This window comes from Phalacrocorax carbo, chromosome 3, assembly GCF_963921805.1.
Source record: "Phalacrocorax carbo chromosome 3, bPhaCar2.1, whole genome shotgun sequence".
In the NCBI taxonomy this organism is placed as follows: Eukaryota; Metazoa; Chordata; class Aves; order Suliformes; family Phalacrocoracidae; genus Phalacrocorax; species Phalacrocorax carbo.
Genome location: NC_087515.1, coordinates 7,557,751 through 7,585,681, shown reverse-complemented (window position 1 = coordinate 7,585,681; position 27,931 = coordinate 7,557,751). Strand labels below are relative to the sequence as shown.

At 37.4% G+C, this 27,931-nt stretch overlaps 1 protein-coding gene across 1 annotated transcript in view; it reads right to left on the bottom strand.

Annotated features, from left to right (window-relative positions):
• The window catches only part of RYR2 (ryanodine receptor 2), a 437,201-nt gene that overhangs the window by 242,612 nt on the left and 166,658 nt on the right, over positions 1-27,931 (bottom strand). The window contains exons 9-12 of the mRNA XM_064445463.1: positions 27,364-27,476; positions 16,260-16,359; positions 12,689-12,785; positions 2,380-2,454 (exon numbers count right to left, since the gene is read on the bottom strand). Of these exons, the coding sequence (XP_064301533.1) occupies positions 2,380-2,454; positions 12,689-12,785; positions 16,260-16,359; positions 27,364-27,476 (385 nt within the window). The remainder of the gene's footprint in view (positions 1-2,379; positions 2,455-12,688; positions 12,786-16,259; positions 16,360-27,363; positions 27,477-27,931) is intronic.

Here is a 27,931-nt window from a genome sequence, read left to right as displayed (position 1 = left end):
ATTAAATATACAAGCATGTATGAACTTAACCTGATTATAAACTTACTCCCATAGCAGAATTTTGTGTTACTGCATCTTCTCACATGCATTCAAAGTCATTCCAGGTACAGCTTTTAAAAGCATAAAAAAGCTTTATGCGTACGTCTTGTACATGGCCATGTACTATTGTGAAAATCCCTTAAGCAGGTTTCAGTAATTTTCATTTTCCCTGATGTGTACATGTAGCAAATTAAAGGACTTACCTATTCAATACAAATACACGTCTGTTTAAGGATGTCTTCATAAGAGTTGGCCATACTGTATGCCAAGTACGCATAACTGATTTGGCACACGTTTTTGAAGTACAGGAGGTTTTTAAATGCAAGAGCAATACCTGGTTTCTCTTTTGTAACAGGATTTATTACACTTCACTAATTAAACTTCTAAAACATTTTGGTTATTGGTTTCAAAGAGGCCAAAAGAATGAAGAGGTTTTCCCCTCAGCTATTTTCTTTTGTAAACTAAATTGTCTCTTCTGTTTAAGTCAAGGGAAGAGGACTTTGGGGAGGAAGGAAATATGGAAGCTTTATATCTTAGAAATGCATTTCTGTTTTTTCTGTCGTCTACACAGCAACATCATTATACTCCACACAGGTACCTCTAAGTATCACTGTTCTAGCACAGCTTCTGCTTCTTAATTAAGTAAAATGTCAGGTCATGAATCTCAGCTGTTGTGTTGCTGGGTCTGGTAAAACACATCAGCTCTGCACCTTTCATATTATGGGCCATGCTGGGGAGCTGCTTTTTCTCTAGTCTGATTCAATTTTCTCTTGGACTCAATAGCTATGGACCATAAGAAAAAGAAAATAATAAAGGTAGTGCAATTGAGCCATGCCCCTAGTTCATGCCTGCAGGACAGGAAAAAGGACAATTCACGTGTATTTATAAGAAAAGCCGTTTGAGCAGAAAGTATCTTGTGAAGCCACTTCTGACTACTACAAATTCTTTTCTGCAGTGTGAAAATACGATCCCTGTCACCTTTTGGAAAAGAAATGAATGCTGAGCAATAGTCCCCAGCATCCCATGGCAGGGCATCCCAAGAAGCAGCCTGCACATGCAGGCTGCCAGGACGATTTTTATGAGAGTTCTTCACTAATGAGGAGCATTCAGAAACAACGATTCCTTCAGAATCATATAAAATTACCAGAATTAATATTATCTCCACAGTCATTCTGGGAAGGACTAGAGCTGATGGAGGACTTCAGGCATGCATACACTAAGTTACAGATTTAAGTATTTGCATGAATGTGCCTGCAATTCAGCAATGAATGTATATAGCTACTAGAATATCATACAGGGAAATAGGGAGGTGAGGGACTTGTAGGAAAGGGTGTTATTCTTGGGATTTTATTTGGATTTTTTTTCCTGGTTAAAAAAAATAATGTTCCTTAAAAAGGACGATTACCACTGCCTTTGCTTAGTTGTTTTGACAGTTCTTACAATTTCTCTCCCTTATATATGTTCAAATATTTATGCTTCAAAAGTTTGTATACAATGCCTGCCAAAGTGAGATGTATGACAGTTGTAACAGGAAGCTGTAATTTCTCAAATCCCCACTTTGTTCCAGTACCACTGTTTATTAGGGAAGCACATGCAATGAGGAAAATGAAAAGCCAGAGATCCTTCCACAGTGTCATTGTTGTCACCTAAGTGTCATGTTTGTGCACTCTCAAGGTCAATGTTAGTCCAAAGCAGAAATCTCACTGCCCTATCAATGACATTTAACATCATCCTATTAAATAAAATGCACAAACAGAAAGCAGCATCATTAGAGTGTAACCTTTCCCTAAACTGCCTTGATTTAATCTCTCAAAAGCCATCATTGATTAGTCACCAGAAATTTCATCACAAGCACATATTATAAAAATTTAAGTGAAACTTTACAGTGCAGTTACCTTAACAAAAAAAAGGTGCAATTCTGTACTATCATTCCAATGTTCATGCAAGGTAACATTTTTTCTGTAAATTTTTGCCTTTACAGACATCCAAATGGCTTAAAGAAGTCGGGGGGTGGCACAAATGAATTATTATAATCAGAACTGTTTTCCTTAAAAATGTCACTTATATGCGTAAAAAAGTTAAATTATGAATTCACTGACAGCTACAACATCTTCAAAAAAAAAAATCATCAAAACCCACACAGCGCGTGTGCTAACACACACACACTCTACGGGAAATTGTTTAATTTTTCAGGAAAGTGTTATAAAGCACTTTTTGAAGATTATTTTGGTATTATCTGTCTGGTTTTATAGTTATCAGTCTGATCTTACAGGAATATTCTTACTATAGAAAACGCGCCCTGACAAATTGACTTCTTTTTCTGAGAGAGATTTTACTTACGCAACTCTTAGAGTCTCTAGTCGCCAAAGGGAACGAGCATGAATTGACACAGCACCACCTTCATAGTGGACAGTTCTGAAAACCAAGCAAAGGCACAGACTAAATGTCCAGCTCTGTTGTAAGAATTCATATTTGTTTGTTCTTTTAACTACATCTCTCATTTTAAGACCTCCAAAACAATTATTGCAACTGTCAGATTCAAAGGTTATCATATTCAAAACCAGCTGTTATCAATTAAACCTGCAAAACTAGTTACTCAAACAAATTTTATTTTCATTGTCTTTAACATCCATTATTGCAACATTCATAACGAGACTGATACAGTGTTTGCTTAGACATCTTCCTTAGTGTTTTAAGGACAGAGAATCCGGGATGGGGCAGGGAAGCAATAACCTCACAATTACAATATTTCCAAGTTCTAAGAAAAAAGCAGATATCAAATGATGATAAAGGTTTGTGATCACTGGATAGATCTCACAAGAAAGGCAGTGGTTTCTCAGAGCTTATACTATTAAAATAATAATGAAACTTATTACGCTGAATTAGGAAGAGTCACGTACTTGGCATTGTATTTTATTACTGTAACACCTGAAGTTTCACAACCACACTGATATAGTCTTCACACAGCTCAGATGTTAACAGCTTATTTCCAAATTTTAGTATGTAGTGACCCCTCTAGTTCCTGCATATACCCAGATATATAAGTGCCTCTAAAAAAAAGGCAATTCAGCCTAAAAAAAAGGTTGTTGCTTTTTTTTCTCAATTATTCTAAGCACAGATAAGTGATATATATATTGGATCCACAAAACAGTTTAGATTTTATGGTCACAAAAAGACCCAGGTTAGGTAACCTGGTTTCTTTTTAAAGCAAATACTGAGGAATGTCATGAGTTTTAAAGCGCTTCCACTCTTGATTTAGGCAGCCATTCTTTGGACTGCTTCTGCCTGCACCTTTATTTCTGTCCTAAGACACTGCCAGAATTTAAAAACCTAGGCCTTTCCTTTGGGAAAATTAATAAAGGAGTCACTTATGCAAAGGAGTGCTGTCACCATGCTTATCAGACCAAACATATGGAACACTGCCAAAGAATGGCTTAGTTTTATGGATCCTGGAAGAGCTTATGGATTTAGTAAACATTGTGGTCTTCAGCCAAGATCCAGCACTGCCAAAAACAGCCAGAGGCATAACTTTATGGACCATGAATATTGAAATTCTAGGCATTTCCCATTATTTGTTAGAAGCAATTTTTTGAGGACCACAGTTTTGGAATCAGATACCTACTGTTTACTACTCCCAGACATTGCAAATGAATGAAGACAAATTATACTGGGGAAAAATGATTCAAAATAGAAAATAAATATTCCTCACTACAATTACAGAACTACTTACACTGAATATTCATGACCCATGTCTAATTAGAAAGTCTGGCACATGCTGCATGTACCAAAAAGAAGTTATAGGTGCATATATAAACATGTACAAATCCTCTCCTCAACTTTATATCCAGTATTTTCTCCAAGTATTAGTTATTTCTTCAGATGGTTGTGGTGCTAGGAGCAGCTGACAGGTATTAGTAAGTCTCTCATCTCTCTCTCAGAGAAGGGAATGAAATTCAAAGTCAATCTTATTTTTTATTGAATTGACCTTCATTAGTATAGTAAAATGCAAATGCTAAACAATCTCGCATTCAGCTGTTTCTCTGTTCACACACTCGCTTCTCTTCAGGCATTTGGTCAATTTTTTGTTTGGCAGCTAACAGACTGGGTTTATGTTGTAACATCTAGACAATAACAGATCAGATGTCTCTCTGGTTGGTTTGTTTGGGTTGGGGGGTGGGGTGGGTGTTTGTTTGCGGGGTCTGGGGAGATGGTGGTTGATGGGGTTTTTTAAAGTCGAAACATTCTGATTACATCCTGGCTTTTGAATTCTTGCACTCATATAACAAAAAAAATTAATAATTTTATTCAGCAGTTTTCAAGTCATTAAATATATGAGAAATCAAGTCAAAGCAAACAATTTAATTAATCAGAAAATTTTATTTTTAAGTTGGTACCTTGTTACTTTTCAGGGATGAAGTTCTTTCTCACATTGGAAAACCAGAAGTTGTCACCAGTTTCTCAGTCTGAGTACTCTCTCCAAGCTAGTTTTGGATTACGCATAGCAGTTGGACCAGTCTCATTTTAAACATCTAAAAAGCCTCCCATGTTGAACTTAAAAGAATGGCTTCTCATGGGTGAAGTAGTTTTCTGTTATGTGACTGTCCATGCATTATTTCCTTTCTCTGTTCTTTCAAAGGGGAGCTATCAGTCTTGGAATGGTCATGTAAGATGAGAAAATGGGAAAGCCACAGAAGGGAAGAAATCCTAAATAAAAATGTACGATTTGTTTACCAAAGGAAATAAAAAGGATCCTGGGATTGTCCCTTATTTCCATATGAATGAGTGGGGACAGTAGCAACAAAAGGAGTGAAGGCAGAAAGACAGCGATAGTACTTGAGGGATAAAAGTCAGCAAGGCAGCAGCCAAGCCTCGGCAAAAGAATAAATGACAGCAATCTGGAGGTGGGACTGAGAAAGTTGGGGCTGGAGGGCTGCGGATCAAGGAACACTACAGGGAAGCAAAAGGAGCCATCTCATACTTTTTTATTCTGTCTAAGAAATCCAAAGTTCATTTTTAACTCCTTTCATTAAAATAAATGTAATAAACTGCTCTGAGATTGTTCAAACCAACGTCCTTAAAACTTGCTCTATATGAAAACATTATTTGATAGGATGCACCTTATTTCTTTTTATGTACTCTTGACAACAGGTCAGTGCTGAAAAGGAAGCATGATTCATAACATTTTAATCCTTCCTGAAACTGACACTGGTAAGCCATAGCAGATACTGATATTACTATGTTCAAATGAAACATTGATTTTAATGATGTGTGAATAACCTACAAAAATTCTCTTGACTATCAAAGAGTTGCTACGGATTTACATTGGAAGGATGCAAAAAGTAGGATTTCAAGTTTCAATGTGCGCAGAAGATGCACATTACTTGCCAGACAGTAAAGAAAACCTGCAAATTACAGAAAGTTATTGTGTAATTATAAATAACGTACATGATGGGCAAAGTACAAATAACAGCAGAAGAAGAGAGGGCAACAAGAGCTACAATGACTGTTAGTCTTCCCCTAGAAAGCTTGGGATCCCTTACAACTCCTAGGCCGTACCCACAATGCTAATTGCTGACATTTTTTTCTTTTCTTTCCAAACAGCTTCATTTGCATATTTTACATTTATGGAGTAAGGATATTAACCACTTCTATTTCAAATGAAAATATCTATAAGGAATTCAGAACCTTTGAGAACTGTCAGTTCATCTTTACTGTATAACTTAATCTAGTTAATTAGTTGGTGTAACGAAGTCATTTTTTGTCTGACCTATGACTGTAAGGTAAATTTAAAACATCACTCTTTTCCTGACTATGCCGTTAATCTGTTTACTTCCCCTTAACAGAAAGAGCCACTAGAGCTGGAACTCATCACCCAAAGCCTCTCAGGGCGCTGGGGCTGCAGGTAGAGCACCCAAGGAGAGTGCAGCCGCTCCCCAGCAGCCCCACCGGGCAGCCCCCAGGCCAGGAGCACCTGGGAGCACCAACCAGGGAACCCATCGTGCTCCTGCTCCCGCTTGCTTCTTCCCAGCACTCCCCTCTAGCCTTCTGAGATGTGATGTAGAGGCAAAGCAATGGTAAACATCAAAAAGGAAGCTTGATATCTGCATCTCTCATCTTCAATTACAATAATGAATTAATTATATGGGTCTAAAATAGACTACCGCATATCAAACCCCCAGAGAATCATTATTGAATTCATACTCTTATTAAAGTGTTGTTAGGAAGGGAGAGGGCAATCATTTTAGTGAAATTCACTGACTACAAATGGGTATTAAATGAGGTTAAAATAAATTACATTAAATGACAGTGTTTCCATAATGCTGAAGTAGCCTTGGTTCAAGAACCTGTAAATCCTAAGTTCCATAGCAAGGAACTAATGGAGTAAAACTCATTAACTTGGAACGAATCAGGGTGCCATAAATGTGGCATGAATAATATAACAATATTGTACGTGGATTATAAACAAATTAATAAATCCAAATAAGATGTCAAAGTTCAAGGGAAAGAAATTGTTCTACTCTCTTCAATGACAGGCAAGGCTGTTCTATTTTTAATTTGAAAAAAAAAATCAATTGCTAAAGAGCTCTATGGATTTTTTCAAATTAATTTATAGAAGCACAACCTTTACTATTCAAGGCTTGTCGGTTGTTTTGGGCATGGGGAAATGTTATTGATTCATGCTGGATGAAAACTTTCTGAGTTCACATTTCAGTCATAAATAATCCTTCCCTAGAGCCAGATCCCAGCCTTTCTGGGGTACAACCGACCTCACCAGTTTGTACCGCCAGTATTTTACCTGTCTAAAGCCTGTATTTTACCTGTCTAAAGAAAATAGCACAGAAATGAAAATGAAAAGGAGCTGAAATTGGCTAAGTCACATTGATTTTGACTTTCATCACTTCACAACCCTGTCCATCCATTTATGAGACTAACACAAAACGTTCAATACAATTTACAAAAGACTTAACGCAGTATGTTTAACCCAAAGAAAGTTTCAAAGGCAAGAATGACAAAACTGCTTCTTGAATTAGGCTACCCATACACATTCTGTCATGAAAGCCTATTCTGAGATGATTTGAGAAATTGGAGTCTCTTCCACCTCAAGTGATATTTTGCAAAAGCCAGGAGCACTTTGTTCTCTCACACAGGTAATTTCTTTCTGTAACAATATATTTCTGAAGGGTTCAAACTGCACTGCAGTCACCACTTTTAAATACATATTGCAAATCAAAATGCAAATTAGTTGCAATGGGAGCATTCATGGCCCCCTTCTACACTGGGAACTATGAATACTCACAGCCCTACTCCTGTGTCGATTTGAAGTTCTAAAAGAACACAAATGATGGTGGTATAATGAAGAGCAAGCATCACAAAAAAAAAAAAAATAAAAAAAAAACCACAAAACAAAAAACTCACAAACCCCACAAATAATTTTGATTACATACTTCCACTACTATGTGCCATTAGTTTTTGGGGACTTCTACGGAAAGAAAACAAAGAAAAAAAACACACAAACAAAAAACCATGCAAAGTACTCCCAAACTTCACAGTCATACACAATATGTATTAATAAATAGCTGACATTTTAACAGGAAAATAAAAATGACACGCTGAATGAATCAACATCAAAAATGTAACATAATTCCTCTTAATCGAATGGTAAAAAAAAAAAGGGGGCTGTTGACTGACTCAGTTGTGATGGGGAAAAAATCGGCTTGTTTATTACAATTGTTTTAAAATCTTTGCTGCACAACCTTAATTAAAAGAGCGGAACAGTGGTAAATAATTTCACAAAATCATTTCAATGTATACATGCAATAAATTCCAACTTCCACCATAATTAGAATAGATTTATTCATTCCTTTGATATTATAAAGTCACAGGTGAAGACTCAATACTATAATTACCAAATAAGGGTTTAAAAAAGTGTCACAATTTCAACAGGAAAAGATGCCGAATGAAAGGAGAGACCTTTTCAAGGTACCTGTAATACAAACAGTGATTTAAATGCCCTGCTCAAAAAAGGAGTATTAAAAATTATTAACAATTTTCTCATGTATGAAACAGGATGAAAAGGGTGGGAAAGGGTGCAATGCTTTATTTCAAGAAAAAATACATAAATGAAGGAAACCCTTGTACGTCTGCCTCATTCCCATATGCACAACTGACACACCGCCTCCACCAGCACGTGTGAGCGAAGGCAGGCCACAAACCATGCAGGCAGAGAGTGTAGGAAAAGGAGTCAATATAAATGGAGGTATTTAAAAGACGTGTGGACGCAGCGCTTCAGGGCATGGTTTAGGGGGCATGGTGGCACTGGGTTAATGGTTGGACTTGACAATCCTAGAGGTCTTTTCCAACCTTAATGATTCTGTGGTTCTGTGATTATATGAAACACAGACTCACAGCTGCTGTGCAGCTGCAGAAGTTTCCCCTGGCTTTGAAGATAAATAGAATCAAAGTAACCACCAGAAGAGCACCAAGCTTATTGTACTATGTCTTGCCTTGTATATCTACACCTATATTAATTTTTTGATCTACCTAGAAATGCTTCTGAAATTTGAATTGAAATGCAAATTTAGATCTCGCTTACTATAGAAAATGAAAGCATTTTAAATAATAAAACCACAGTTTACGGGTTCTATATACAAGGCTTTAAAAACTGTCCTTAGACCAGCAACATACCTAACTAGAATGTGCAGTAAATTATATTTAATTCAGTGAAACTGCACATAAATTTTAGCCTGTTCCTTTTTTGTTCTTTGTCTCGGTCAGAGTGAGTGAAAACTACCAGGGCCATGCCCACTCTGCCTTTGGTGTTTTAAGGACAATACCACTATTTTTTTCTACTGTAATATCAAGTAAACCAACATACAGCCACACACATCTCTATCCACACTGCTTGCAACTGGAATGCTTTTTAATTACGAAGCAAACTAAGTCTAGTAACTTCAGGGAAAATCTACCTGAAACTGCTTCCCAAGGAGAAGTACATTTCTGAGTGGGTAGGAGCCCCCCAGCCTAGAGACTTAGAATCATTAAGGTTGGAAAAGACCTCTAGGATCATCAAGTCCAACCGTCAACCCAACACCACCCTGTCTCCTAAACCATGCCTCAAGTGCCACATCTACATGTCTTTTAAACATCCCCAGGGATGGTGACTTCACCTCCTCTCTGGGCAGCCTGTGCCAATGCCTGAAGCCTGACCTCTATGTGGTGAATAATCCACTAAAATTAATTCAATTTGTTTTAAGGTTTCTGATTCCAGCTAGATCTTTTTAGGAAAAATATAATCGTTCATGCAATAAAATCCTACTTTACTATTTTTCTTGTGTTACTACTGCAAGAATCTGTTTAAATCAGTTCTCTAAGTCTCCCACTACAAAACTACTCAAAGTAGTCTTAAACTATGTATAGGTCAGGGTTGTAATCTTTGAATAATATCTCACCGGTGTTACAACAAGAGCCAAGTATCACTACGTAAAAGGCAGCATTAGCAGGGAGAACTCAAGATGTCTCAGCACTTTTAACCAAATTCAGCTGGATAGCAGCAGCAGGCCGGTTCTTCTGGGTACCATCTTCACTGGAAATGTAAATGCACCAAGACACAACAGTCTTGGTAGTAAGTAGCCCAGGCACTTTCCCTCTGTGCTTACCCCCATCATATGCCTGTACCTGCTGCTGCCAGGGCAGAAGGTATGTGCTGCTGAGACAACACAATTCCAGGAGGGAAAAGGCAAGGGAGGAGCCATTGCTCTAGCAGCCTGCAGCCCCCTGACAGCTCCCCCTTTTCCAGAACTGAGGGGCCATGGCCAGAAGACAGTACAGAGCGGGCTGTGCTTGCAAGGACTGACACTACAGCTATCCATTACTGGCCAAAGGACCCTTCTGGATCTCAGTGCTTTGAAGGAGGAAACAAAATCATCCTCCTGACCAGTCTCTCACCTTGGGCAAATACCTGCTTTGCCTGTGTCAAAGTTGGCCCTGAACATTGCTCTTTTTCTGCTGCTCGTTGTGCAACTGCATCTCGCCATCCAATAGCAAAGCCCCTCTTCCAAAAACAGAGGTCCCACCCCACTGTCTAGTGATCACTGTAGCACAATTTAAGGACCACATGGAGGGACGTGAGCCCAACAATTAACTGAGGAAACACAGGATACATTCAGAACAAATTGTGAGACACAGGAGAGAATTTTATATCCTTTTTTTATATGATTATTTCTGCCACTGCACTAGGCCCTTTCCAGTGCAGATTTGGATGACCTTGCCTCGGAGGAAGCTTTGCTAGGTACTCTAATCACAAATACAGCGTCTGCACTGTCACTGTATCATAGGTCTCCACTGTGCTAAGTGCTGTTCCACAAGAGTATAAACAGCTTGAGAATGTGTGTTTTCTTTTGGACTTCTGGTAAACTTTGAAACACTTCTATACTCAAATTTATGTAACTGTACCAATGCCCTAAGAATAGAGAAAAACAGCAGTATTTTTAGAAACTACCTAGGAAGATCCTTCACATCAGAACAATTTATCCATTCCCAGGATTAGATACCAGGTGACATTATAGAGTAAAACTATGATTTTAGGACTTTCTGATGTTTTATTTATCTGAAAAGGCATAAAAGAGGCCTTTGTAGAAAAATAAAAATGACATAGAGGAATTAGTGGGTCACAGCAGAGATGCAACTTCTCAGTGGTCCTTTGCACCGCCATTCTGTAGAGCGGAGCTGCTCTTCAGGCATATGCTGGAACAAAACAAACGAAGTACTACCACAATAACCTCTCACCAGCCTATTTCAAAAGGCAATGAAAGGATACTCCAAATATATCATCCTTTACCATGCCTTACATGCAAAAGTTGTTAGGGAAATTAAATTAAAATGAAAGAAGAAAAAATTTATCTTACAATTTTCTACCTGCCAAAATTACCCATGTTTTTTAATATAATTCTACCAGCAGTTAAATATCACCCATCAAGATCATAGATACTGAGAATTGAAAGGAGCCACAAGTTATCCTTTTAGATATTATTTTGAATAGGCAAGAGTCCTAATTAGAGATACACATATAGAGGTTTTAAGCAATAACTAAATTTATTAATAATTGAAGAGCAGAAAGTATGGGGCACAGAGTGATTATACCTAACTCCATAAAATGAAAAGTAATCATAAATTATATATGCTAGGTTTATAAGTAAAAATCATCTAAAAGTTTCAGAAAAGCGATATCAGAACTTCAGAAATAAACCCTATTACTCCTGTGTTATAGGGCACGAAGATGCATCTTGTGAATGCACAAGCAGATCAGTCTTGCAACTTCGCACTCCTTTATTGCAGTTTATAGTTAATGTTACTCTTGTAAAAAGACGGATTTTTAAGTGTGTTCTTAAGCATTAAAGTTCATTACTGAAGCGCTCGATCATCCTATAAATCTGCAATTACAGTGCAACTACAATTTTTAAAAGGAATTTTGCAGGATTTAAACTGAAATAAGAGAAAACACTAGGATCCTATTTATTTATCATCTTATCTTTTCATCACTGTCAGGGTGAGGATAACAGCAGCAATACACTCCAAGCTGTAATGGATCTATTACACAGTAACTAAAATGAAAACATAAACTGATCACATTTTAAGTCTCAGCATTTTAAAACATCTTCTGTGTTCAAAAGCTATTCCCTTGTCTAAAAATGAGAAATAGCCTGGAAGGATTGGTTGGCAGCTATATAAGAAAACTCTGAAGTTTTTCTCATAAATATTCAAAAATTCCTAGAAGATTTTTGCTATATTTTATGAGATCTTCCAGTGTTTTGTTCTTACCTTTACAAGTAAGACTAAAATAGATTTTTAAAAATACTTTTTTATTTCCAGACCAAGAAAACTCACTTGGAAATGAATGAACAGCACCTTCTTTGTCATGGAAATGAAGCTACCCAATATGCTGCATCAAACAAACTATTCCAAAATCAACATTATCATTTAGCAATCTTCAGGCTGAAGGTAGGAATAAAGCATATGACACTGGCCTACTAAAAAGAACCTTAGGGTATATTTTATTAGAGCAAATAAGCAGGAATTTGATTCACCCATGTAATGACTCCACTGAGACATGCCACTTTCAGTGCCAGTCTTCTCAGCATTTGGATTTATTAGTTAACTGGCAGAGACACAGACCAAGCTGTCATCACTTCCCTACTTCCATTCTAGGATTCCTTTAGTCAAGAAAATAACCATAAATTAAGTTCTAGGCTACCATGACAGGTACACGTGAGATCAATACCCAGATTAGTAGCCTTGAAGGACCAGGCAGTCACCTTAACATACCCTGTCCTGAGGAAATTTTTCTGATTACAGAAAAAAAAAACAGCGGTAAAGAAATCAACACATTTCATTCACAGTGTTTTTAAGTCAGTAAAGATGACAAAAAATTATCAAAAATCACTATTGCTTTTACACCTGGTAAGTGAAATCAGACGTGAACAATACTGAAAAGAAAATGCAAGAGGCTCACGCCAAAGTTCATCTCAAAAATATTGCTTCATAAGAGCAATACATCTCATCACGATCTCCTTCAAAAAATCTGTACTTTCAGTGACACTTAATATCGATTCAGCAACCCTTGTTATTATTCTATCATAAGCTGGAAACTTACCTTCTTTGTTCTTCTCCGTGTTCACCCGAAGGGACTGTCAAACATTCATCCATGTGACCATGCAATAGCCTCAGAACATCCCCTCCTATCAGATATCCTTGAACAAAGGGAGAAAATGAAATGCATTTGTCTGAACACAACAACATTTAAAACTATAGTTCAAATTGTAATAAATATTGTCAGTTTTATTTCTCTCTCTTTTTTTTTTTTTCCTGTTGGTATTTCATGTTACTTTGAAAAAGCGAGTCAGAATAAGGGGAAGATATCTCATACCTCGGGGCACCAGCCGCACATTGCCAAGTGAGAAAAGTTCCAAGTCAGCAAGTAGGAAAGGGTGGATCAGAGGAAAGAGTGCCACAGACAGGGGACTGTGCAGAGTTAGTGCAACTCGGGAGAAGACTGATCCAACAGAAACAAGGTAGTACTTCCCTCCCACACTATAACAGATAGATGGGAGACCCTTCCGTTTTACCCACTTACTTATGGGTTTTATTAAGGATTCCAGTTTATATACCAACAAAACAAAGACTGATTTAGTTAGTTAACTTTAAAATTCTTTTTCCTGTCTTTGGAAGATTTCTGTGAGAAAAAATTCTGGGAAGATCCACTCAAAGCTCTGCTTGACTTAAGATTCCCAACCTACAGTCATGATTGATTTGGACTCCAAAGGGAAACTCCTATACTGCCTCTCTACCGCTGCACGTGCAGTTTCAAAGACAGACACTTGGCACAGGTACAGATATGTGTGTTCACAGACTAAGGCAGAGAGCACGCACGTAGCATCACAGTGTTTGAAGACCCAAGACACTGCAGCCAGAAGCTGAGCATGAAGCCATAATTCTAATCAGGAAAGATATTAACAAAATAGATGGTTTTTCATCAGCCTTTTTGTATCAGAGATGTGACATTAAAAAGAAATATAATTTTATGTTATCCTACAAATATTGTATTATAATCCAGTAACTGGAGAATACTAAGACATAGTAGATTTTAAGCACATTCAATGGTATTTTTTCAGTCTGACAAGCTAAACAAGTGTTTACATTTGTTTCCAAAACTCATCTTCCCTTCTTGCTACAACTGCTTAATATCCAGTTCTGCATTTGAGCAGGATGTGGGAACATAATTCCTTGGGTTTCGTGTTATAGCAAAATGATATTTTTTTTTTTAAATATATTACTGGAATAATATTTTGAAACTGTGTCTATCTTAACAAGTAATGCTGGGCAATAAGACAGATCTGTACAGGGAAATGGTGTTGAAGACCCAACAGTCACACTGTACGCGTTTCACAGACTTATTTTGAAGCTACAAGAAACCTTTCTCCTGAATATATATTAGGGAATATTTCAGGATATTTTTTTTAAACCTTTGAAATCAATATGAAATTAGTATTTATGTGGCAAATTTTAGCACTGCATTTTTAAGCTCTTGGTTTTGACACAAAGGTGTATGTCCAGGTAACAGTAGTTATATATATTAATTTTTACATAGACCTGCGTCAATGTAATTCTGGAGATGTTCTGCCCTAATTAGCTTTTGGGTTTGTTTTTGGTTTGTTTTTTTTTTTTTGTTTATTTTGATTTAAAGTGCCTCTCATCCACGTCACAGTACAGAGTTAGCAGAATTACTCGATCTGACTCTAAAGTTCTGTTTTGACTTAAACAATAAACTGATTTCTGCATAAGCCAGTTTTGCAGAAATGCATGTAAAAAGAAATAATTTTCTTTTAACTAACTACCTCCAATATCCTAGTGCATTTTATGGGCTATTTATCCATTATTTTCACTTCAAAGTAATTTCATTTAACTGAAGTGTTTCAGTTACTAATCTATTTTTGATGGTAAGTTTTAAGAGAGGGTATTGTAGTGTAGTTATTCCTATACAGTAACATTTTGTTTATGAAGATGACAAAGCATTTTGCAGATACTAACAAAGTTAGCTGTATTCTCGTCTTTCCCCTTTTTGATGTAATTTTCTCCAGTTTGGCTACAGTTTTACTGAGGCATATAGAGTAAGCTCTTATACACTGTCAGATTCACTTTCCTTTCACAACAAGACAACTTTGATTACAGGAGCATTTTTGCTAGAATAAGGTCTTTGCTCTAATTCTTTCTGACACCAGCAATCTTCCCTAGAAAAGATACCGCCAAACAAAAACAACATTGATACCTGAGAAAAGTGAAAACAGAAAGGGACAGCAAGAGGAACAAGCAAATACGCAGAGAAATGCACAACTGCTAAAGTCATATCACACCATTTGCATGGGATTTCCTGTGGGTATGACTGCGTAACGTGACTGTCATTGTTGACTTCTGCTTCCCAAGCAGCCAGGCAGGTCTCACTCTTGAGGTTCACCAACCAGAGAGATTTGGCACAGCACAAATCTGGGCCTCATCTAGTAAGCGGTACTGGGATTATTAACATGAATGCCACACCAGAGCTGCCAGCAGTGGGAGGACAAGGAGAATGGAGTTTATAGGAAGAGACAACAGGTTAGAGAGCAGGTTTTCTCCTCTCATCAACAGAAAGGTTTTCTCCACAAAGTTTAGGATATTGTTAAGTAATAAACTAGAATTTTTTTTAATAACAGATATGAATAGGAGCCATGTCAGACAATCTGAACATGCAGAATGATTCTCATAGCCTAAAAACACAGTGAGTATGTAGAAATGAGGTGTTGGCAATGCTGTCCCTGAAAGCTGAATGAGCAAAGCTGTAAAAGCATTCCACAGCCATGTCTTAAAATATGCCAGACAAAATGAACTGATGTGAAATTTCAGCATATTGCCTTTTCAAAAAAAAAGTACCCAAAAATCCCAGGGTGTAAGAAAGAACGAACCTGCAGCTTTAACCTTCTCATGGTTCTGTTACAAAATCTACTCATAACATTGATTTGTAGGAAACTAGAAATAATTAGCCTTTACATCCTGACAAACTTTTCTCAAAAGATGAGGGTTTTCTCTTCTCTGTGGAACCAGCATGGCATAAATTCAGGGATCTTTTGTCCTTTCATGTCAAAAGTTGCCTTAAAAGAACCCCTTCCTAATTCCCAAATAAAATAAACAAAATTTGAAAGTTGTTCTAGACTGTCTCTCTTTGTCTTCCCTCCTTTTATTTTTCTTCCAAACCATATGCTCTGGACAAAACCATTCCCACTCTTAACTCATTGGATTTCACATCCTGCTTCCAGTCCTCTTGCATAACATTTTTTCCTCAGTCTCAGGAACATGTAACCACAACTACATACATCAGAATAATCTGAGACAATTTAAATGAGGATCAAAACCATTTAAAAATGCTACGAACATTATCATACCTTTAGTAAAATGAGATTTGAATCAGCTGTTCAGTATTTAGAATAAAAATATGGAGAAAACCATCAGTGTCCCTTTCAGCATAATTTTCCCTTCTCTCTTTTCAGAACATTCATATATTTTTTAACTCGATTGAATGTTTACATAAAGGAAACCCACCCCCATACTTCAGCCACAGTTGGCAGAATAATTTGACTTTTCAGCTATTTCAGTTACAGTCAGTCTTTCAATAATTAAAGTTGAGTCAGTCTTACCTTGGGCAACTTCACTTCCCGAACTGATTGGTGCCACGCTCCAGAGCGTCTGCTGGAAGGCTGCATCAACATGTAAACTACCATTGCCATAAGAGAGATGCTAAAACCAGGAAACAGAGAGGCTTTTATCTGCGATTAATTAAAAATCTCCTTACAACATACAATAATAATATAAAATATTTTCTTGGTTCTTTCATACATAAATTGTTCATAGTGATTGTATGAGCAAACACAAAAATCAGATCTGGGTACTCTTCAAGGGCCATTAGACATAAAGCTGGAATAAGAGCATATTTGTCTCAGAGAGACATACCTACCTAAATGGCAGAGAATAGTCACCTGTTTGGGGTCTTAGACCATAGCAAACTCTCTGAAAAACTGATTATTAAATGCTGCAGGGGGGTCTTACAAACCTTTGTAAGGCATGTAAGGGAGTTCCCAACATATACTGTTGCACAAAGTTTTCGTGATCCAAGCAAAACTGAAACTACCTTTCCCCGAAAGGCTCAATTCCTGCCTAAACACTCCATGGGTGCTCTTATTGCCTACCTTCTGCCAAAGTGGCAGGTCTTTCCAGTGACAGCCACAGATGTTTTCCCTTCTAGAATTCTTTGTGTGTATGTGTGTGAGCATGCACACATGTGTTTTCCCACTAGTGCAGTGACATTATTGTCTAACAAGTTCTAATCTCAAGGTATATCATATATCACACCCTTGCAAAAGTCATCAGTCAGTTCCACTGGTACCCTGTGAAGTGCCAAACAACACAAGATTATACAATTATAACGCTATAGAACCAAGCATTCTATAAATAAGCTGCTGCTTTGAAGTATACGGTTTATCCTCTCAGGTAAGAGCTTTGCAAGTGCAGTAATATTTAGACACTTTTATCAAAACTTTATTTTAAACTACTGGACAGTAACTGTCTTTACACAGTAGAATTGGTCTCTGTTTCTGTATGTTCTGACCAAAATTAACACCTCCTGGGTAAAATTATTAACCGTACAGAGGATGAAAATGGCAACGGAGGTCAGAAGAGGGTAGATTCCCAATAACATGTGCGGTCCTTCTGTCTTTCTGCCTGCACACCTTCTAGCTGTACAGCAGTATAAGAAATAGCACATCAGCTCATTTAGATGGCTCCCATAACAGCTAGTGACGTACAAAGCAAGAGTTCTCACATTTTTTCCACTACACCAGCATGATTCAGGACATATAATGAAGGATGTTCAGTGAACAAACCACCGCTTCACCTTTTACTTTCCCCTTACTGCAGTTACCTAACTTAGTCAATGGCAGACCAGGCTGAGAATTACAATTCCCAGCACACCTCCGGTCCCATTCCTGCCCTCCTGGCCTTAATTACATCGTTAGGTTTTCTCTGAGATCACTACACAGATTCCAGTTAGGGCCAATGAGCAATTCAAACAGCACAACGCAGCAGGAATATTACTTTTTGTGGAAAACACATCATTCAGGGTGGGCAAAAGAGGAAGAGGATAACAACTGTGTCATTTAGATCTGCCATCACCAGAGCACTTCTTGTAACGGTGTGCTTTTTACATGTTAATGAACTTATTTTCACACACAAAGGTATCAACTGAATTACTTCCATTTTATAGATAGGACACTGAACAAAAAATACATCGCTGACATCTGTCTTCAGACCACCTGTTATTTTTATCCATTCATTTGACTGGAGTTGCAGCTCTGATTATAACCCAGATGTCTCAAGCTGAGTCATCTTTTATTTTTAAAAAGTATGGCTTAAGTAACCCAATACAACACACGACCACCAAAGCAAAGAAATAGAGAGTATATATCTGCAAATCTCTTTCCTTCACTTCCTCAGATTGCTTGCTGCATCCTTCAATTTACAGTTCAAGGCAGGGGTCTTGGCAACCACAATTCCATATGCTATGGTGTTCATTCCCTGGACACCGTCCATAGCAAACAATAAAATGCAGCTTTGACCAGGTAGAGGAGGTAGCCTGTGAGTGAATACTCAACGATTCAGCTACATCAAATGTATAGGAAAAAAATCCCAACAGATCAGAGATGCTAGTCTTAACCCTGGCATTGCCTAACTTTTCATTGCTATACTTTACAACCTCAATGTTGTTTCAAAGGAATCTGCTGCCTGTTTGTAACCTGTTTGGAGCTTATCTGCTTGGCTTGGTATTTTCAGCACAATAAAACTCAGAATGAAACACAAATTCCATAACACAATGTCCAGGATGTGGACATGACACTCATACTGATGTTGAGCAGCCTTGAAATCCTACTACACATAACTTTGCTAGGTGGCATAACAGTATCTGCAGAAGTAGCAGGTTGCCATCATTGGTGAGGACCACATGTAGCACATGCCCTTCAGGCAGTAATAACATTCACAAATCAGAAATATGTTAGGTTCAGGAGTCCGCCTATCTATTCTAATCCTGGTATGGGTCTTCACCATTAAAGGCAGGTCCCTTGGTCTTCTGTCTCACCCAAGCAATATCTTTTCTGCACTAGTGTCCAGGCTCAACCAAAAAGCTAGATTTATCTTCACTACTGATAGACAATCTCTTAAACCAACATTTAACCTGCCATGGGTTTTTAATAATTTTTCAGAATTAAATTATGGTATTTTATGAATACAGGTTAACACAATAGTCTAGAGGCATCTTCTCAAGGATAAACTCCAAGACTCAAATCTCCCAGAATACTACAGGTTTCCCAACTGAACCTACCACCATGTTATAAACTCAGTACTGCTCTGCAGAAAATTAACACAACCACAACTCTGTTCCTAGGTCTTCAAGAACACAGTGTATTAAAGCTCACAGGAGAGCTTAGGAATCAGATGTAATTTCCACAAGAACCCTTCAGCGGTGATTGCAGCAGCATAGCTGCATTTACAACAGCTCTAAATAACTAGATGATGTATTTTAAATTTCACAGTCAGTCTGCATCGAAGTTTCTATTCTCCAAAATGTACATGTGTGCAAAGAAAAAAAAACCATAAAGCAAAACTTTTCCTTCAGGCTTTCTCTTGGCTAAGATGTGTCAGAACTGACATCTCATCTAGCAGTACCTAATTCTATCTGGACTTTATATTAGGATGTCTCTGTCTTCAATATCGTGCCATTCCAATGGTCAAGAATAGCAAAAGAAAAATAATAGCGTTTATTTTTTGGTTCATTTTGAGAACTGTGTACAAGGCAGAGCAACTCCCAGAATGCTGAAGTACTATAGGCAACAACAGCATCACCACACTTCTTCAAAAGTTAGTACCAGCTGGTGGAGATGGAGCCTACAGACATGATCCAATTCAATCTATTTCTCTTTTGTACACAGAGACTCCAACAGCCCTTGCTATTTCCCCCTTCTCTCTGTCTTAAAATGACTACAATGACCAGGACAGAGAAGCAGTTTCAAACCATTTAGACACCTATCCTCAGTGACCCAAGAACCTCTGAGATGTTCCAAGTCTTGGACACCATTCCCACGACAGGTACACAAGTGAGAATGTGCACAGAGTGAGGGGGAGCCCTTCATCCATTTCTCTACTTTTACTTAGTCAGTCTGAGACCAGGCAAAGCAAAATGGAAGACGTCCACGTTGGAGATATTTCTATCTTGGGAAAGAAGTAAAAAAGTATGTACCTGTATCTATAGCTTTAAAAAACAAACAAAGAAAAAAACCAAGAAAAAAAAATATACTCCCTTTTTCATTTTTTATTGGGTTTTGTTTATTTGTTTGTTTTTGTGTTTTGGTTTGGTTTGTGTTTTTTTAGGAAGGAAAACCATTTTGTATTAAAAATGACAATGCAGATGCATGACTGGAAAGCATAAGGATCCAACAGAGGGCAGATGGGCATAGTCTGCATTCCCCCTCTTTACAGTAGCTCTCCTGTACTATAACCACAAAAAGCCCAAAGCACATCAGCTACTATGCTTCCAAATGATTATCGTTTAATATTATTAGACAAAAGAGCTTTCATTAACAAAATATTAATTTCACAGAGCAAGTATGCAAAAATTAGGAAATGTCAAAGTATCTTATGGAAAAAGAATGGCTTCTGGTGAATCATCATATTACAGTCTTCAATGGCATGATCCTGTACAACTTTTTCCACAAGTGCTGCCTCATTTTATATGCAGGATAAAGGAGTTCACTTTGCGAACAGCTGCTTAGTGCTTTGTTTTCTCTTTAATCTTCAGTACGCAGTCTCATGCTTTATTCAGTATAGCCGATTCTTCAAAGCTTTGAAAATAGAATTATTAATCTCCTCATAGGCTTTTCTCTTGCTACGAACAATTACAGCATTTCACAAAACACAACAAATATTAATGAATTCATTTTCTCAGAACCCCAAAGGAGTAGCTTTATAGCCCATTTTCCAATAGGGAGTGGAGGTACATAGATTACACCAAGAAATTTCCATTAATCTAGGATACCCAAGTTGAGGTGACAAGGATCTGTTTAATTCCCACTGTAGACTGCATTAGATGCAGTTTTAATGTTCAAGGGACATCTTCCATTCACCTTAGTTGCAGGTATCAAGACTGAGCAACTCTGGGACCTCAGGCTCTAGCAGGAGAGGACCTCAGAGCCACAACTCAGGTGAAAAATATTCCTGGTAAGGGATTAAGAGTTAGTGACCTCCTGAAAGCAAGCCTGGTATAAAAGAAGGTCTGTCCAGTAAAAAATTAATAATAATAAACTAAGCATTGTATCACCAACCCTCCACCTGCCATTCCCAGCTTGAAACTTCATCTTCAAAGTTGCTTCATTCCACAGCCTATCTGCTACTCAGCCCTGACACATCCATCCAAGTATCAACACTGAGATAGCACTCCATAAAAAGCCAGTGTGACTGTATATTTAAAAGATTACATAAAATATGTGAGTGCCATAATTTTTTCATTTTCTAATGCCTGTGTTTTTTCAAAATCTAAGAAAATTATTTTTTCTGGTATCATTTATATGTAATTTTCCTATATTAAAAAGGGGGCAAAAACCTTCCACAGTTACAGTAGATGGCATTAGACTGACACCCACATGAACCACAGGTAGAGAAGGAAACTTTAAAACCACTTTTCAGACATCTGCCACCTAAACTAAGACAAAATCACTGACAGGAACAGGCTTTCAGCATACCATGGGTGACTGCTGTGCCTTAATGCAATGGGTCTCCTAGAGAGCTGCTGATAGCAGCTATCTAGCTTAATTGTTCCAGACCTCTCCCACTCTCTTCTTCTCTCCAAATCTTTGCCCCAGTTCCATATGTCTTACCTAGCCAACCCAGCTTCCAGACCCAGTTACAGCCTACCTTATCACCCAGAATTAGGACCTCCCTCTGCTTCAAAACATTCTCCTCAGACCTACAAAGCCTCAGTATAGGGTTTTGGCTTTTTTTCTTGGTCAGCCTCTTCTTTCCCATGTCAGCCAGCATTATTCTCTCCAGAAGCTGACCACAACTCCTGCTCCTTAATTCTTTCCTCATTTCTTGGCCCCAGACTTTCGCCTCTCTGGATCTTTGTCCAACAGTTCGGTTCTCCCCTGCCAGCCCTCTCCTTGTCTACAGATCTCTCTTGTCGTCCTTCATTACCAGGCCCACTCCACTGGTTCTTCTTTCAGTTCTCCCTGCCCAAACGGCACAGGTTTTCTGCCCCAGATTTCTAACACAAATTTAACCAGGGGGTGCCCACTCCTCCCTTGTCACCAGCTTCTTGTCCCAGATGATCTGTTAGTCCCTTACTGCCTGCCTTCAGCTGCCAGTCTTTTCAGCCAGTCATCAAGTCCCACTCAGTTTCCCTCCTTCCCACTTCAGTCCCAGACTTCTGTCCCTGCCACATCACCTGCCTTTTGCTCCTTCTACTTTCTCATAGCTTCCTCCTCCACATACCTTAAGTGACAGCCGACCGCCGACAGCACATGAAACACTGAGTTCTCAGCTGTCACTACAGCGCCTGACTTCCTCCCTGCTATGAGCCACCCGTTACAAGGAATATTTGGTTCCACCAGGGTTGGGGTGCATTTAATTATTCGCCATAGAGGGAGTTTATACAGTTCATTAACACATAGGAGGTGCAAGAGGTCTGGCTTATGCAAAAATTGACAAAAAGTCATCACTTTTAGCTACTAAAAGAAAATTTTTAAAAGTTTCCCTAGACATGACCAAGCTGCATTATTTCAGGATAATGTTTCTTTAGTAAGTTTAAGCAAGGAGAGGCTTGTTACCTTTCTTCCCTCTTTTTTTTTTTTTTTTAATGTTAGCAAAAAGTACACCTGTGCTATCAGGAACAGTCCTTTAATTTCCTGTGTGTGTTATAAAGCATGGGATGTTCAACATTTTCAAGAAAATGAGACGAATTTTCTTAATGCTGGGAAATTTTTTTTTCTTCCCTGTCTTCCAGCTCACTGACATCTGGCCTCTTCTGGATGAACTAAGAAAAATTATCTCAGAATGATTAAAAAACACAAACCAACCCAAAAAAAACCTAACAAACCCAAAAAAAACCAAACAAACCCCAAAAAACCCAAACAAACCCAAAAAACCCCAAACAAACCCAAAAAACAAACCCCAAACCACAACTCAGAAATAGATGCTACCATTTCTAATAAGTAATATTATGCCTTACAAGCATTTGGTCATAAGCAATTGAAAGGAGGATTTTATAAGGCAGAGCAGCTTGACAATCTTAATTTTCAGGAAGATCTACCAGCCCCCACAATAACATTTTAAATAGTATAAAGACTCTGTGGGAACTGAATTATGATAACAGAGCAGCTCAACACTACCCTGGTTCCACTAATTTCAGGCTTGTTTATGCAGATTCAAGTTATTTTTAAAAGAAACTTTTTTTACTGTTTTTTTTTTTTTTAACAAAAATATAAATGATGGAATTGTGAACTTACAGAGAAGAAAGTCAAGTCCAATGTTGTGTTTCATATACTTAGGGAAAAAATGAAAGCAGCGGAAGAATAAAATTTTTAAAAAGTGAAAAAAGGAAAAAAACCCACAAACTGCTATTTTCCCTGGTACTGTTGGAACAACAAATGCTACAGGTATTTAGAAGCTTTCCCAAGTATCTGATAATAAATAAGAAAACTACAGCTAAGAGCTGAAAGCAAACAATATATTTGATGCAAGAGGGTGCAGAGGGAGTGCCTTTCCAGTACTCAGGAACCCCCTCCTCCTGTCCAGGACACATGACAGATATCAGCTCCATCTTTCAAATAATTTGATTTAATTTGGATGATATTATTTTTTAAAGGGAACTCTGTCATCAGTTAACAATGATAAAAATCTTCAAGGAAAAGCTTACACTTCAAAAAAAAGTTTCCCATTAGTTTCATATTAGTTTCCAGTATTAAAAAAATAAATAATTTAAGTCAAAGAATTAAACCTCAAGGTTTGTTCAAAGATTTTCATAATGCAGCTGCAGATCAGCATTACAGTCAGGACAGCAACTCAGCAACTACATACGTATTATGGTGCAGAAACTGTTGCAGTATACTGAAATTTGTGCACTGCAGATTCAAAGCTGTGGTTTTTTTCCTCTATCCTGACTTTTTAGCCAGAATAACATTGACCTCATTAATACTAATTTTCTTTTTTATTTTCATTTATGCATTTTGTATTTCAACTTCATGTCTAATGAGTTTTTCCTTAATTATGTTTAAAAGATTAAGTTATCCAGAGGGTTCATGAATTCGAAAGAAATTACTTTTAATTGAATTTATAAACTATTGAAAACTGGCAATTTTGAAAGCAACCATGGTACATCATTAACAATAGGCACAGGCAAACCTCAGTGCAGGGGTATATGCTAGCATGTACAAGACGGGGAAACGTGCCAGAAATATTACATCTGTTCACCAGCCTGCAGTGCCTCAAGAAAGGAAACTGAGCAACTCTGTCTTGAACTTAAATGGTGGCACAATATTTACAGCCTTTTGCTGTACGCTCAGCGGGTTCAGCAGAGCCAAGGTTCCTCTCCGAAGGACCTGGCAATAGCACAGCTCGCGCGTTGTGCAACGCCACGAGCAGTTAAGGTAAGTGCTTTTCCTCAGAAGTGCTACGCAGAAAAATAAGCACCTAAAACCATGTTGTATAGGTGGGGATAGTGAGAGTCAGAGCAACCAAACGCCTTGCCCAGAGACATTGCTCTGAGTCGACAAATAGCCAAAATCCACATATGTGGACTTTCAACTTATTATTTTAACACTAGCATCCCTATTAGTTTAGAACTTGTTCACTGCAATTAAAAAGATGACTCTTCAGGGCAAAAAAATAGTCAATTGTCCCAATATCTTTTTTTTGATGGAAGGCAGGGAAAGGGAACTATGGGAAAATCCTGACATTTTCTTAATACTTTAATATTGTTTGCCAAGCAAATTAGGTCTAAACACTAATCTACTACACTCAGATCATATAGTCACAAAGTCAATGGGGAAAAAAAAAAAAAAAATCAAGCTGCACTCAGACAACTGGAAGACTAACCGGTGAAGCTGATGTAGTTCTGTTCTCCCCTTGTATTATACAAATTAAAGTTCTGACTCCCTCTGACAAACCATGCCCTGTGAACAAACTCTACTCACCTGTTATTTTTACATATACATCCTTGCCCCAGGATTGTTAACCTGTTTGCCTTAATTTGAAAATAATTAGCAAGTTGGTTGAAAATATAGATCAATATTGCAGTATAAAAAGGTGACATTCCAACCTTATTCCTTACAGCATATAGACATAGAACATTTGACAGACAGCTTATCTTTTCCTAAGCTTTTAACTGTAAGCACATAATGTACATAAACCTCTCAGCATCCTGCTGAACATCACACTCTGCCAAGGGACCTATCTGAGGAACTCCTCACCCTTAGAAAAAGCACTCCTCGACTGGATTCAGCAGAGCCTATTTAGTCTCATTATTCAAGAGGATTCATAAAAATAATTTCATCTCTCCACAGTCCTGACTATTGTAAAAGGTTATGGGATGTTACATTCCTTTAAGTGTTGTAGAAAATAGGGACTGTGACACAGCACTGCACTCAGAACTAAAATACTGTGGTTATTTTCAAAGGTACATCCTTTGAAGTTATTTTGTAGAATGCCTAGTGGATTAAGACTAACAGTTTAAGATGGAGAGACAGCTTTCACGAGAAATATTCACTCATTGGTAACTGGCTAATTCCGTCTTTATCAACTGGTTGAATTTTCATAAAAGTGTCATTGCTTTACTTATAGTGCTGAGGTAACTACTGAGTAAGTAGCAAAACCACAAATATTTTTATGATTATGAAGCTATGCAGTTCACCAACTCTTAGTTTAGTCTGGAAAAACATCTTTTCATAAAAATGTGGAGGTGAGTGTATGTAAGAGCAAAGTTAATTTGCCGAATCCTTCCTCCTTCTTACCATCAAACCAGTACTGAATAACTGAAATAGGTTTAATAAATATTCATTAAAATCTAGTTCTAAACCATTTTAAGACTATAATGCAGAGATTAAAATATCAAAAATAATTAAAAACATAGGTTTGTGTTGTTTCTCTGTACACTGAAAACTATTTTTAGTGTATAGATATTTTGCAAAGAAGATGAAGTATAGGCATTAACACCACGTTTAAGGAAAATCAGTCTCTGCAGTCAGCATCATGTCTCTTGTTCAAAAGTACATATGACAGCCTTAAGAATCAATAGTTGAGGCAAAAGCCCTAAATAACATAAAAGGCTGAGCTGATTTACTCATCAGAGGGGAGAAAGTATGAGTTCAGGTATATACCTACACAGAGACACAATTTGGAGCAAAATTCAACTTCAGCAACCCAATTCAGCAATTCAATGAATTTCAAAGAAATTAAATGTCTTTAAATAAAACCTTTTCATTAATTAGATTTCTTATTAATTTTGTCCAGAATGATTTGCTTTTCCAGTAAGTCTAATTACAATTCTCACAAAAGTAGTTATTAAAAATAATTTTAAAAGGTAAAGATGATCAGAAAGCTGTCAGAATGTCAACTTACAAAAAATAATGCATTAAAGGAGTTACTGAGCTTCTAATTAGAAGGTACAGTTACATTCTAATAATTATATTCTCCTCTTTCTGTGTTTCCGAAAGAAGGGAGAACATTTTCAATTTTATCAAAAAGAAAAAAACCACATTATTTTCAAGTCTTATTAAACTCTTCTTTTTCTAAATACTGTAAAAAAAATTATAGAAATAACATTTCATAGCATTAAAAAAGTGAATAATATAAACTTTAATGCTGTATGCAGATCTGAGACAGTCCTCTTGACAAAGCTAAAAACTCTTCCTCTTTAAAGATTCTTTTTTTAGTTGTAGCTCATTTGTCAAATCATTGGGGCTGATTTTACAGAAGCCTCCAGCAGATTGATTTTCTTCTTATTTTCATCTCCCCACCCCCCACCCCGATATAGTTCAGGTGCTTGCGACGCCACGAACACAAAAATAAATTAATCTAAAAATGTTGAAGAGTTTCATTACAGAACAAATAGGAGATACTTTGATGTGGAAGAAGGTTATTTAAACACGTGATAAAAAGCAGCTACCACAGAAAGTTTGAAACTATTTCAATTATATTTAATTATTAAGTATTTTAATTATATTTAAATAGGACATGTCATATGACATTTATTTATTACACTGCACATAATCCTAAAAAAATACGGACCTTTTAATGTCCAGAAAATGGTACGTACCTAAGTTAATCATTCCAAAATTTAGGTATAAAGTTTTAGTTCATATATGATAGTGCTCTTATAACCTCTGAACACTCACAGGGACTCACTCCAGTTATGCAATTTGGACAGATTTGGGTTTTCTGTATTTTCTTTTTTTCTTCATTAGTAGATTTTTCAACATCTATTCCATTATCAAAACGAACACAAATTAGATTAGTCACATACCAATGTCACACTTCCCACACCTTCAGTGTCTTGGTTTGCAAAATGGTGTCAAATACCAGTTTAAACACCTTAAGCTGCAATTTTGTGGATGGGGAAATGTAAACCAGACTTTAGTATAACAGTTTTATTAACTCTTTTTTTCTGTAGAGAAAGCACTGCACAGATATTGTTAGAGAACTTACCAAATATCTTTCTGAAGAGACACTGACTAAAATAAGATCGTCTCCAACACGCACTTTTTCTCCCTCCGATCGCTGCTTGGAAGCCGGATGGATGGTCCACCAGCATGCCTCACCTATACATCGTTATTGAGTAACAGCAGAGAAAGACATTAAAAAGAAAATGCCCAACATTATTGCCATTGCTTTCACATTTATCTCAGTCCTACATTTCTGACTCAGTTTTCAGTTGTGTAAACCAAGCGTCCATGTGTTTTCAATAGCTAATATCATTCCTGCGCCACCTTGTCAGAAACTCAGCTGGAAATAACACACATATACAGAAAGCAGTAAGAGCTCTGGAACAGTGATTCCAGAGTTGAGTAAGGAGGTGACTCTCTGTGTTTAGGCAACCTGGTCCAGGCTGCTTTTGCTTCCCCGTCACCTTTTTTTCCAGGTTCTGAGAAAGACATCAAAGAATATTCCATCGAGAATTAGGACAAAGAAGTGGGTGTCTCTAATTCCCCAGAATATTTATAAGTCAGAAATTTGGTTCCCACAATAAACCTTGCTTTCAGATATACTACTTGAA